Source organism: Trematomus bernacchii, unplaced genomic scaffold, assembly GCF_902827165.1.
Source record: "Trematomus bernacchii unplaced genomic scaffold, fTreBer1.1, whole genome shotgun sequence".
NCBI classification, from domain to species: Eukaryota; Metazoa; Chordata; class Actinopteri; order Perciformes; family Nototheniidae; genus Trematomus; species Trematomus bernacchii.
In genome coordinates, this window is record NW_022987692.1 from 80,500 (window position 1) to 94,002 (window position 13,503).

General features: G+C 40.4%; 1 protein-coding gene across 1 annotated transcript; it reads left to right on the forward strand.

The window, feature by feature from the left end:
• Window positions 1-1,553: 1,553 nt before the first annotated feature.
• On the forward strand, window positions 1,554-12,435 carry LOC117489199 (G2/M phase-specific E3 ubiquitin-protein ligase-like). The gene is given in 10 exon segments (XM_034138374.1): window positions 1,554-1,696; window positions 2,526-2,832; window positions 2,917-3,002; window positions 3,351-3,403; window positions 4,964-5,265; window positions 10,108-10,286; window positions 10,583-10,612; window positions 10,615-10,757; window positions 11,056-11,270; window positions 11,363-12,435. Coding segments are annotated over 10 exon segments (1,662 nt in total). The 5' UTR covers window positions 1,554-1,582; the 3' UTR covers window positions 11,596-12,435.
• The last annotated feature ends 1,068 nt before the right edge of the window (window positions 12,436-13,503 follow it).

Genomic DNA, 13,503 nt, shown 5'->3' on the forward strand with positions numbered 1-13,503 from the left:
TTCAGAAAACACTACAGCATTTCACTAAACACTGCAGCATTTCACTAAACACTGCAGCATTTCACTAAACACTACAGCATTTCACTAAACACTACAGCATTTCACTAAACACTACAGCATTTCAGAAAACACTACAGCATTTCAGAAAACACTACAGCATTTCAGAAAACACTACAGCATTTCACTAAACACTGCAGCATTTCACTAAACACTACAGGATTTCACTAAACACTACAGCATTTCAGAAAACACTACAGCATTTCAGAAAACACTACAGCATTTCACTAAACACTGCAGCATTTCACTAAACACTACAGGATTTCACTAAACACTACAGGATTTCAGAAAACACTACAGCATTTCACTAAACACTACAGCATTTCACTAAACACTACAGCATTTCACTAAACACTACAGCATTTCAGAAAACACTACAGCATTTCAGAAAACACTACAGCATTTCACTAAACACTACAGCATTTCACAAAACACTACAGCATTTCACAAAACACAACAGCATTTCACTAAACACTACAGCATTTCACTAAACACTACAGCATTTCACTAAACACTACAGCATTTCACTAAACACTACAGCATTTCACTAAACACAACAGCATTTCACTAAACACTACAGCATTTCACTAAACACTACAGCATTTCACTAAACACAACAGCATTTCACTAAACACTACAGCATTTCACTAAACACTACAGCATTTCACTAAACACTACAGCATTTCACAAAACACTACAGCATTTCACTAAACACTACAGCATTTCACTAAACACTACAGCATTTCACTAAACACAACAGCATTTCACTAAACACTACAGCATTTCACTAAACACTACAGCATTTCAGAAAACACAACAGCATTTCACTAAACACTACAGCATTTCACAAAACACAACAGCATTTCACTAAACACTACAGCATTTCACTAAACACTACAGCATTTCAGAAAACACAACAGCATTTCACTAAACACTACAGCATTTCAGAAAACACTACAGCATTTCAGAAAACACTACAGTATTTCACATTGGACGGAAAGGGTATTCCTTTAGGGAGAACACTTCTTGTTTGTGATTGGACAGAGCCAGCCAGAGAAGCACTGCTGTGATTGGTTGTTTTTGCTGCCAGTCAAGAGAAATGTCGCTTCATGATTGGTCAGCGACCGGAAGTATAGAATATCCGGGCGGTTTTACTCGGCGTGTTTTCGCCCATTGCGCGACTTCTGACTCTGAAATGATGTATTGTCCGCGTTGTGGGAAGACATTTCAGTCACTTCAACATTTTTGCAGTTCTTGTGGACAGTCATTAGCTGCATTAAAAGAAGCTAAACATGAACAGGACTTCAGTGGCCCGATTCCAGGTAAAACATCAACTCAAACTGTGTAACAATGCTCTGTAAAACCTTTAAGCCTGTCTCGTGATTCATGTTTGAACCATAGATATAAGGTTTGAACTCACACTCGCATATAATGTGAATAAAAAAACATAACCCAGGCTAAGTTCAGCTTGGTTATCATAACATTGTTTTTCTCTGTTTGTGTAACGTTAGCTGCTGCCCCAAAAATGCCATCCCTGAAAACGTTCCTCGAGTACAGAAGTAAGAAGTCAGACGAAAGGCTTAATTTCTCTTGCCAGAAGAGAAAAGTGAAGAAGAAAGAACAGACAAGTACAGTACAGGTAGCCAATATGGGGGAGGAAGTGCTGGAATATATTGTTTACTAGGCAAGATAGATGGTACCTGTTTTAGGTGATAAAAGCATTACTTTTACTGTGTTACAATTGGACAGCTCAGCTTTATTAGTAAATCATGATTAAAGGGAAAAATGTGTGTCTGAAAATTACATCATGTATGTGGTTAACTCTAAAACGTCTTGGTCATGGTCAGCTAAGTTCAAAAAGATGCACTAGCAGGTTTGGTTTAAGAAGTTGTTGTATTTAGTCGTGTAAAATCTTCTTGGTTATCCGCATTTGTCAAACATCACCATGGTTGAGAATATATAAGTTATAAGCAGGCCTATGTGATGTATCCAAGTGATGGTAAAGCGTCTTCATCCTTTTTTTCCTTATTTATGAAGGGGTTATTAAAGCACAAAAAACAAGGATTTGTTAGCCTAATCAAGTCAGGATTTATAAAATAATATTATTTGTAACTGTGGACAACTTTCTAGAAATCGTTTAATTAAAATAATGTATTACATCCGTTTCTGCTATGAATTGCATAAAAGTGAATAGCGATTTTAGCAGTGTTTTTGTTATTGGTATTTTATTTTGTTTGTCTGTTTGCCAATCAGGGAATAATTATGGAAGTTGTGACTTGTGCATCCATGCATGCATGTATGTACATTGTTGTATAGTGTTTTTTTCTAAGCATTTTCTGCTACACAGGGTCTGCACACTTATCTGAGGTATTACAGCACATAATGACTTAATAATAGTTACTATCCACTGTTAATTGTGTGGTTTCATGTACCAAGTTGATTACACCTAATTGATTTTCTTTGCACAGATAAATATTGGAATAATGTGTCTTCAAAAGGACATCATGAAACCTGTCAGAGGGAAAACTCTTCCACTGATTCTGGATCCTGACACTGACGCAGCTGGGTTGCATCGATTGGCAGTCAAGAAGATGACTGACTTTAATTCGGATATGGATGAGGGCCCCTATGTCCTCATTTACCCAGACACATCAGAAGTCATTAATATTCCTGGTACTTCAACGCCATTTAATCTGAGAGAGTATAAAACGGAAATAGGGAAAACCTACAACCGAATTGCTCTCTTTATATGTCTTAAATCAGATTATGACAAAGGTAAATCCTTTTTTTCAGGCTATGCAGATTTCATTTCAGGTTGGTCAGCAATCAAAATGTCACTGACAAGCTGCTTTCCCATAGGTGAACAACAAGATGCATCAGACTCTGATCAGGAAGTCACCGTGAGACGCAAAAGAGTGACTGAGGTTGACCTTGCTGACACACTGGTGTGTGTGTGTGTGTGTGTGTGTGTGTGTGTGTGTGTGTGTGTGTGTGTATTCATGCCAATTGGCTCAAAGGGGGCATAGCAGTGGTAGTGGCTTATTGCAAAAAGGCGCATCATTTCCAAATGAATTCACATACTTCATAAGATTTTGTAGAACGTTTGGACACACCCAAGCAGATCAACTTTTTATGTCAATTTCCCAACCAAAAGGTGCATAATTATTTCAAGTGGATTCACATAAAATGGCTAAACTGGATAATATAAAAGTCTGGCGACACATGCCGCATTTACAGATCAAGTAAGGTCACTGGGGCTGCACAATGAAAAACATTTTTACTGTATTTTTCAGCCCTGGGAACCTGAGCATGAAAGTACTCCAAAAAGCACTGCAGAGAAAACAAGGTAATAGGTTCATTCTTGACCTTTGGAAAAATGCAGTGGTGACTTACTCTTTAAAGGGTTTTGACTGCATTTGTTGGACCCGTTATCAGAGTTAATCTCTTTGACTACATGATGTGAATATCTCTTCTTTCATGTGCAACCAAACGTTTAATTTTTGTATTGTAAGTATGCTAATACGGCTGCATTTCAGGTGTTACCTGCATCACTATACAGAAATATACATAATTGATATATATATATACAAAAAATATATTTAAAAAAGACAGTTACATGACATGTTAATGTAATAAAATAACAATCAACAAAAGGGGGAAAATGAAAGAAAAATAGCAAAAAGAAAATAACCATGTGAACCAAGGTTATTGATTTCATTAAGGCTAATGTTCTATATATTTAGAAAATGTTGTTATTATTCCTCCTTGGCCACAATCTACTATCAGAGTGGATCCACCTACAATCTTAGGAAATGATATCCCAAAGAACACAATGTATGGAATTTGTCTGCACCACAAGCCAATTATAAATGTAGTACTTAAATCGAAATGCATTAATTGGACTGGATTAAAAAAAACATGTTCATGTCAGTCATGGCAAATACTCGTGCATTAATTCTGTATTTCTTTATTTCTTCTTGTGTCTGCCTCCCTCACTTTCTTCCATCCTTCTTTCCTTCAAACAGCTCTTCATCATATCAGAGTGAAAAGGAAGAGGTAGGGTATTTGTGCTGTTTCCTTCCTTATAATCCATGTAAAACATTTAAGTTAAAAGAAATAAACTTTAAAAAAATGCCTTTTTGGTAAAACTATTACATTAGACATTTGATGTATTATTGTGATGTACAATCAAAGCGTTTTTAAACTGTATGTAATATTGTGATTTGTTCACATGTATGCTAAAATGTTAATCTCAAATCAGATACTCATTTCGGACACTGATGACCCCAATGAGGGCACTTCTCAAGGTTGGAGGAACACTGCTACAAGGTATTGACTTGAGCCACTGATCTTTATTCATATTATTACATAAGACAGATACCCTACACTAATGATTCATGATTAGTGTTCCAGATACCCCTTCCAACATGACTGCTGTGAGGTCCACTGTCAACCCATTGTACAGGTAATGTTTAGTTTAACCTTGCAACCATGCAAGGTTGCAACATTCACCATGCAAGATTCAAGGTGTAGAATAAAGTGTTGTGCACCATTGTTTTAATAACATTTTGTTTTTTGCAGCACATCCACACAGTTGTATGCTCCCATTGTAATTGATGAAGATGTGGACGGGAGTCAAGATTTCAATGTTGTGCCCATAAGCGCTGACCCTGCAAAGGAAGCTGTGTAAGTTGTAATTTTATTGGCTCTAATCTTTGAATGGAAAACTTGTGTGGTATTGGAGGTCAAGGTAACATTAGAAGAAACATTTCAATCACATTTGATGAAACATACAAAAATCAGTGTTATGGTATTTAAAGTCCTTTTTCCAGAGTCTGTACTAGAACATTATTTGATATGCTTAATTGTATTCTGTTATCTATTTATGTCGTTTCAGGGACACAAGTATATCTGCAGCCCATATTATTGAAAACTTAGCAGATGCCATAGACCACAACACTGTCAGCAGATTCAACATAACTCGCTCAAATGTTTGGGATGGAGCTGTCAGAGGGTTCAGACGTTCAACCTTCTGTGAAAAGTCCGACTTGCTTGTGAGGTTCACGGATGATGCAGGCTCTGTGGAAGAAGGAATAGACGCAGGTGGACCAAGGCGAGAATTTCTGACACTCCTCATGAGCTTTTTGCAGTCTCGGCCTATTTTTGAGGGACCTCCACAGAGTCGGTACTTGGTGTACAATGCTGCAGGTTTGTTGTCAGACCAGCCCTTGCATAGTTGGATTTAATCATGATTATTTTGCATAGATCATGTGACAGAGCTCAAGTATGGTAATAGTTACTATGTCAACGGGAGGAATAATATACTGAAGTATTATTTATTTTAGCAGTTTTAATGTAACTGTGAATATGTGGGTAGATAAAGGTCCCCTGTGGAGTTTTTAGCTCTAGTAGGGTTATGTGGCAGTTATTTTATGACTGGGCCCCTGTTCTGTCCCACATCAACATGGGAACGCTGCAAGATACATATTTCAATGATCTACCAGTAGCATAAATGCACCAGCATGAAAGAGACTGCGAGTCTGTACAAATTGATGTAAACAATGTTTAGCTTTGTAAATTTTTTATACGCTACATTCAATTCTGATTATTTGTGAGTTTAAAAGTAACACTTAAACGCCAATACGCGTTTGATATATAGTGGGTATCACAGACTACCTTTAATGTAAACATTCATTTTGTTTATTACAAGAAAACTCCACAGGGAACATTTGTACATGTGCTTTACAGACAGGGAAAGTAGCTATCAATTTGTAAAATCTTTATCTAAGAGAAAGAATGAGTTCAACTATAATTTGCTTGTAAAGCTGCAAATATTATGAAGCTACATTTTTCTGTAACATCTCATGAAGACAACTCTAAATATAATTAGTTAAATACGTTCTGATTATCAAGGGTACAGAATTTGTTTTGGCATTATTTAGCCTTTATTTATACAGGTTTAAAATCTCATTGAGACACAAGGTCTCATTTCCAAGAGAGACCTGTCAGTGGTAACACTACCACACAAAGTTACAGACAGACAGGACACTAAACACAGAGGCAACAATAAAATACAACATCGTAAAAAAAGCAGTCACTGAAATCCACACAGCAGTCAGGTAAAGCAGGTGCAAACACCCACAGATGATTTCTCCAGCTTTTTTAAAATTAGTTTAAAATCCGTGATGGGTATCAAAGTGGTCAGCTTAAGTTCCTGCTGAAGTGTGTTCCAGGTCGAGGGGGCAGAGTATGATATGGCTTTTTTTCCAAGCACCGTGCGAACTGAGGGGACGGACAGAGTGATGTCATGTTGAGATCGTAGGCTATAGCTGTACTGTTTGTGTGATATGTAAGTGGATATGTAGAGGGGCAGCAGTCCAAGCATAGCGGTATAGATGAATTTGTACCAGTGCAGTGATCTGCGCATTGATAATGATGTCCAGTTGACTAAAGAGTACAGCGTGCAATGGTGTGTGAGGGGGTTACAGTTGGTTATGAACCTCAGAGCCCCATGGTAGACAGCGTGCAGTGGTGTGTGAGGGGTTTACAGTTAGTTATGAACCTCAGAGCCCCATGGTAGACAGCGTGCAGTGGTGTGTGAGGGGTTTACAGTTTGTTATGAACCTCAGAGCCCCATGGTAGACAGCGTGCAGTGGTGTGTGAGGGGTTTACAGTTTGTTATGAACCTCAGAGCCCCATGGTAGACAGCGTGCAGTGGTGTGTGAGGGGTTTACAGTTGGTTATGAACCTCAGAGCCCCATGGTAGACAGCGTGCAGTGGTGTGTGAGGGGTTTACAGTTAGTTATGAACCTCAGAGCCCCATGGTAGACAGCGTGCAGTGGTGTGTGAGGGGTTTACAGTTGGTTATGAACCTCAGAGCCCCATGGTAGACAGCGTGCAGTGGTGTGTGAGGGGTTTACAGTTGGTTATGAACCTCAGAGCCCCATGGTAGACAGCGTGCAATGGTGTGTGAGGGGTTTACAGTTGGTTATGAACCTCAGAGCCCCATGGTAGACAGCGTGCAATGGTGTGTGAGGGGGTTACAGTGGGTTATGAACCTCAGAGCCCCATGGTAGACAGCGTGCAGTGGTGTGTGAGGGGTTTACAGTTGGTTATGAACCTCAGAGCCCCATGGTAGACAGCGTGCAGTGGGGTGTGAGGGGGTTACAGTTTGTTATGAACCTCAGAGCCCCATGGTAGACAGCGTCCAGCAGATGAAGTGAGTGAGCTGAGGCGTTCATGTACACAACATCCCCGTAGTCCAAGAGCGGCAAAAATGTGGCAGCTACAAGCCGTTTCCTCGCACTTGTGGAGAAGCAGGCCTTATTTCTAAAAAAGAATCCCAGTTTTAATTTCAATTTCCTTAAGAGATTGTCAATATGCTGTTTGAAGCAGAGATTTTCATCTATAGTGATGCCTAAGTATCTGTAGGTGTTAACAGCTTCAATGGGGTTATGCTGTGCAGACATGATGCAGGGAAGAACAGTTGGTAACCTTTTCTTATTGGAAAACAACATGACTTTTGTCTTATCTGAGTTTAACACCAACCTGAGGTGGAACAGATGTGACTGAAAAGTGTCAAAAGCAGACTGCAGACGTTCAAAGGGCAACAGTGCTAGCACAACAGTACACAACAGTATCATCTGCATATAGATGTACAGAGGCATCAATACTTTGACCCACATCATTTATATAAATAGTAAAAAGGGTCGGTCCCAAGACCGAACCTTGAGGAACACCTCTGGGCACATTAAGAAAGCTTGAGGAGAGACCGCTGGATTTTACACATTGCTTGCGATTCGAAAGGTAGTTTGCAAACCAACCAACAGCTTGGTCAGACAGGCCTATATGGGGTCACTTCATGGTCCACAGTATCACCAACAGCTTGGTCAGACAGGCCTATATGAGATCACTTCATGGTCCACAGAATCAAAAGCCTTGGATAAGTCTATCAAAAGGGCAGCACAGTAGCTCTTTGCGTCCAAGCTTTCGACAATGTCATTCACTACTTTCAAAGCAGCTGTTACTGTACTGTGCTGCTTCCTAAAGCCTGACTGGTGAGGAGATAGAATGTTGTTCAAGCTTAAATATTCTCTGATTTGATCATTCACCAGCCTTTCAAGTACTTTAGCTAAAATAGAGAGCTTGGAAATGGGTCTGTAATTATTCATCACCATGGGATCACCACCTTTCAATAAGGGGAGAACATTTGCAGTTTTCCAAACATCTGGAATGACATTGTTTGTTATAGAAAGATTAAAAACATGACACAGTGGTTTGGCTAAAATATCTGCAGCTAGCCGTAAGAAATAAGGGGGGAGATCGTCCGGGCCTGCTGATTTTTTGGGGTCTAGGCCCTTTAGAGCCTTACAAACCTCCCCAACATTGAAGGGGTTGAAGGGGAAAGTGTGGCTACTGGAGGCATGACTATTGGCGATGAAGGGAGATGATTTACCAAAAGATAATGTGTCAAACAAGGAACTGGACGCAATAAAATGTTTATTAAAACAATTAAGCATCTCTGTCTTATTTAGCATGTATATATATAGCATGTATATATATAGCATGTATATATATATATATATATATATATATATATATATATGTATATACATATAAAATAACAATTTCATTATATGGATTCAACTTGTGTCCCGCTCGACTTTTCTGTGCTTTACCCGTTACTGTGACATATCAGCCATGGAAGATTGTTTGTTTCATTCTAAGCTATCCAGCAAGGTTATTTTCATTTATTTTGTATTTTTTCTGCACAGTGTAGAGTCTTGTTGTTGTGATGAGAGGGATGGAGGTATTTAATAAAAACCTTACTCGCTGGAGAATAGCTACAGAAGTCCTGTCACAACTTAATCGGAGAGGATCACAGCTTGCCACGGATCTCGATGCTGCATTCGGGCTGTGAGTAAACAACTTGTGTCTTACTTTTAGGCTGTCTGAAGGTATGGACAGCTATCAAAGCTACTAAACATCACATTAACAACGATGTACAAATGAAAGTCGGAGACAAATATATATTTGAAATGATTTATTCACGTTTGCAATGTTTTGAACAGACATCCCCAGTCACCTCATTGTCATTGTGTAGTCCTCGCTGTACGCGTCCGGATATCGGCATCGCAACCACAACCTCACACACTGGTACTGAATGTGCATCAAAGTTTTCCTATGGAGCCAAATATACCAAAAGATAAATGTAAACAACAGAAGAAGCGATCGAAATGTGTATTTCCTGGTTATTCGTGGCTCCTCAAAGTACACGCCCCTGACACATTCCTGCTGTTATAGAACGTCACGAGTTCCCCGGTGTCACCAGTTAAACGGTAACACCGGCGATGACAGTTGGCAGTAGCCTCCACACGTGCGAGGCCCACTCTGTGTTGCTGGTGAGTTGAACGGGGCTCGGTCCTCCGCAGGAAAACACACCTCCGCAGGAAAACACACGGGGCCGTGGGTGCTCGGCGCCGGCGATGACAGTTGGCAGTAGCCTCCACACGAGCGAGGCCCACTCTGTGTTGCTGGTGAGTTTAACGGGGCTCGGTCCTCCGCGCATTAGCAACATATGCTGCTCAGGCTGCTCAAATGCATTGCCGTGATGAAAGATGTAGATCTTTAATGCGAGGTTTTGAATGCTGTTTCTTCCACTGCTTGATATCTCAGAGTGTTAACCCCCGTGTTGTGTTCAGGGGACGACGGCAGTCCGGAGAACATGCTTCTGCACGGCCCGTTCTCCAGGAAACCCAAACGCATCCGGACGGCGTTCTCTCCGTCTCAGCTGCTGCGTCTGGAGCGAGCCTTCGAGAAAAATCACTATGTGGTCGGAGTCGAGAGGAAACAGCTGGCGAGCACACTCTGGATAATAGTCCTGGGTTGCAACCAACACTTAGAAATAGGGTGGTGAGAGAGCAAATACAGACGTGCAATCAAACCAGAAGAACTCCAGCCAAGCTCCAGCCTATTCTCCCTCAGAGACACGGCACTCAGAGGGCTGGCCTTGTTTGAGAGCAGGAAGGAGAAGGAAAATTGTCCCCCCAGCAATCAGGGAGGATGAATATTTCATGGCAGGGAAGATGATAGCTGTGTCCATTGTTCATGGAGGACCAGGCCCACATTTTCTTTCAAGGGACCTGGTGAACCACATAGCTGGACAGCCTGGTTTCTGTGCACATGTGACGGATGTGACAGATGATGAGATAGGGAGAGCTCTCAGTGAGGTATTGCAATAAACTACACCAGTCATTGTCATAAATTGGTTTATTTTTTTAAATGCTAAGAAGCACAGTACTTGTGTTTTAAGTGTACAGAAAAGCCCCTTATTCAAATGACTGTGTGCAGAAAATCTGAAATGCTCAAAAACAAATTTAGAGTATTCCTTTTTTTAAACATTGACAGTCATTCAACTACTTTTGACATGTTTTTTTTTTCTTTTGTCCAATCACAAGAGTGATATCTATTATAATAATTTGCCGTTATGTGGATATCTTTGATGGTGTGTGTGTTTTCCATTTAGATTGAGTTGGCACATTCTCTGAAGTCTCTGATCAAGATGTGTTACTGAAACACAGCTCCATGCTTCAGACTGCTGGCTGCTTCAGGCATGTCAGCTCCGTTGAAGAAAAACACACTGTGGTGGCAGAATACCTTACCTGGTACACCATCGGCAGGAATCACAGTGTAATTGAAAGGTAATGATAGGTGCTTTAATTAAAAGGAATTTAATGTTGATTGAGGCCTTATTAAAACATCCTTATTACCGCTGCTGCTGATGCTACTTTTACTCTACTTATAATATTAAGTATTGGTCAAGTTCAGACAATGATTTGAAAATTGTTGCTGTCTAAACATTATGAAAATAAGTGTTTCATAGTAATATACAGTATCATGTTATTGTTTTCACAGTATTTAAATACTACTTGGAGATATATAACCCTTAAAATTGCATATGTTTTACTGCCTGTAACAATTCACTGTATTCTTGAACAGATTCAAAGCTGGACTGGCTAGCCTACACTTTTTGGATGCCCTTTGCCAACATCCGAGTGTACTGGCGCCAGTGCTGTGTCATACGGACAAGAGGCTGACTTCAGTTGAAGTGGAACGACTCTTCTTACCACAGCTCAGTCCAGCAGGGAGCAACAGGAGGACTACAGAAACCGTGGCACTCAGCTTCTCGGCAGACTATCTGATGGACTGTGAAGGTTTGTGCAGTAAAATACTGTTCTGATCAGAATAGGATCTGCTGTTATTACATGAATGTTAATATATTTAATGACAGCTCTTTGTTTCACAGAACAAGGACCAGTGTCACTGGAGGAGTTATTCATGTTCATCACGGGCCTGAAGACAGAACCCCCTGCAGGAATGACACCCCATCCATGCGTCACGTTTTCACAGGAGACTATCTATCCCATGGCAAACACCTGTGCAAACACCATAACACTTCCACTACTAGGAACGTACGCTAGTTTCAAAGCCAATATAGACTTTGGCATCCAAAACTCCCCAGGTTTTGGATGTCTGTGAAATGGTAAAAGAAAGGGGTAGAACACCATCACTGCAGTATAGCTTTTTGGAGTTTTATAAACTTGTGGAGTTCCTCATGTTTGAGGTTTGGGGAAAAATATGTTTCATACAGCGGTTTCAGAGTTTTCTTTAGACGTCTATAAAGACAACGTTATTAGTAGTGCTAATATGTTTAAGGAACACAATACTGTTTTGCAGCGTTTTCACAAGAATAAACATTTATTTTCTTAAATGCAAATAAATCACTGTTTCCCAAATCCTCAAATGTCTTGTGCCAACTCTGTTAGGGCTCACAGCTGCCTAATTGAAGGTACTGTCCCATTCACAGCCCAGCTATTCCCTTCAGTGTAATCAACAGCTGGGATGCTGCTTGCCAGGTATCTGGATGTTGAAGTCCATGTTGTTGCATTGCCTGCTGAAAATAGTCATTGATGTCCGGATCACCACATGGATCTTCTGTCTGATGCCCGTCTTGAAAAATGTGGGTTGATGCTTCATCCAGAGCAAAGCCACAGTCCCGTGACCCAAACCTATAAAACAGTTAGTATTATAATGATGCTTGAGGGGAGATGCTTGGCAGCAAAGTATGAGAATACTTTATCACAACAGCACACTTATGTTATGTAAACTAAATGCTCTGAAATGATAGTTTTTGAAACTATGTCATGATGTGTTTTGTGGCCATCTTGGTTATTATTATTAGTGTGGTGTAAGCCTATATGGGTGTAAGCTCATATTTCCCATTTTATTTTTTTCTGGTGTGGCAGAAATATGCTTATGTAATACAATACTGTTCATGAAATGTGTATTAACTACAAAATATAAACAATTTACCTGTGAGGTAGTGAATACAGCTCATTAGGAATTCCACCCGGACAAGAGGCAAGTCTAGAGGGCCGGATTCTGTGCCGGTTCCAAAGGTGAACACATTCAACCAGGTCTGCCTGAAGAACTGTCATGAAACAGAACCGTAGAAGGCACTGGTGCTCATGGGTGCCATTGAAGTGTCCGTGGTCTCTTAGATCAGCAAATAGATCCATCCAGAACTGAGTCCTTGGGATAAACAGGATGTTTTGTTATACACAAATATGATGTGGACTACTTATACTTTACTCATCATTTATTCACATGTGCCCCTTTACACTTACACCTAACAACATGTATACATTTAGCTTATTATAGACAAAGGTCTACTTAGCCTATGTAACTTTGTAATTGTTCTTTAAAACAGGCCTAAATAATGTATTTTTACAGTCGGGCATCGAGCTGGTAAAACAATATTATTTGATACAGTATCCACAACGATACTAACTCTGGCATTGGGCAGCACGAAACAACTCATGTCCACATACCTTTGTTTTCTGAATATTGACCACCAGGACTCGATCCGCTGGTTACTCATAGAAGACCCAAACATGTGGCTTTTGTCACCAGCGTAGTAATCACTGTGGTCGTGACGAAGAGTGCACTGGACAGAGGCCATTAACCCATTCTCTGTTCCACAGTCTGTGCGCAGTCTCATGGGAATAACGCCAACATTTCTGATACAGTCAATAAAGTAGTTTTTTATCACTTCTGGGTTCTTGTTTGTTGGTCCACACTTGAGCCACATGATTTTGCGGGAGAACCCGTCAATACAACCAGATATCCCAATGCCAAACGGTTTCAATTTGTCATATCCATCTACGTGCCACACATAATTTGGACCCATAGAGTGGTACGTGCGTCTGACAAACCTACGGCGTGTCCGCGACAATGTTCCGAGTGGGTTCAGTTCACGAAGCATTCTCATTACCGTCTCCCTTTTAACATGGAGTCCATGTTTCTGCTTTAATGTCAGCCACATAGTTCGATAGCCAAACATTTGTCCAGGTCCCCGCAGCTCTGAGAAGATGGCCCTCCTGACTT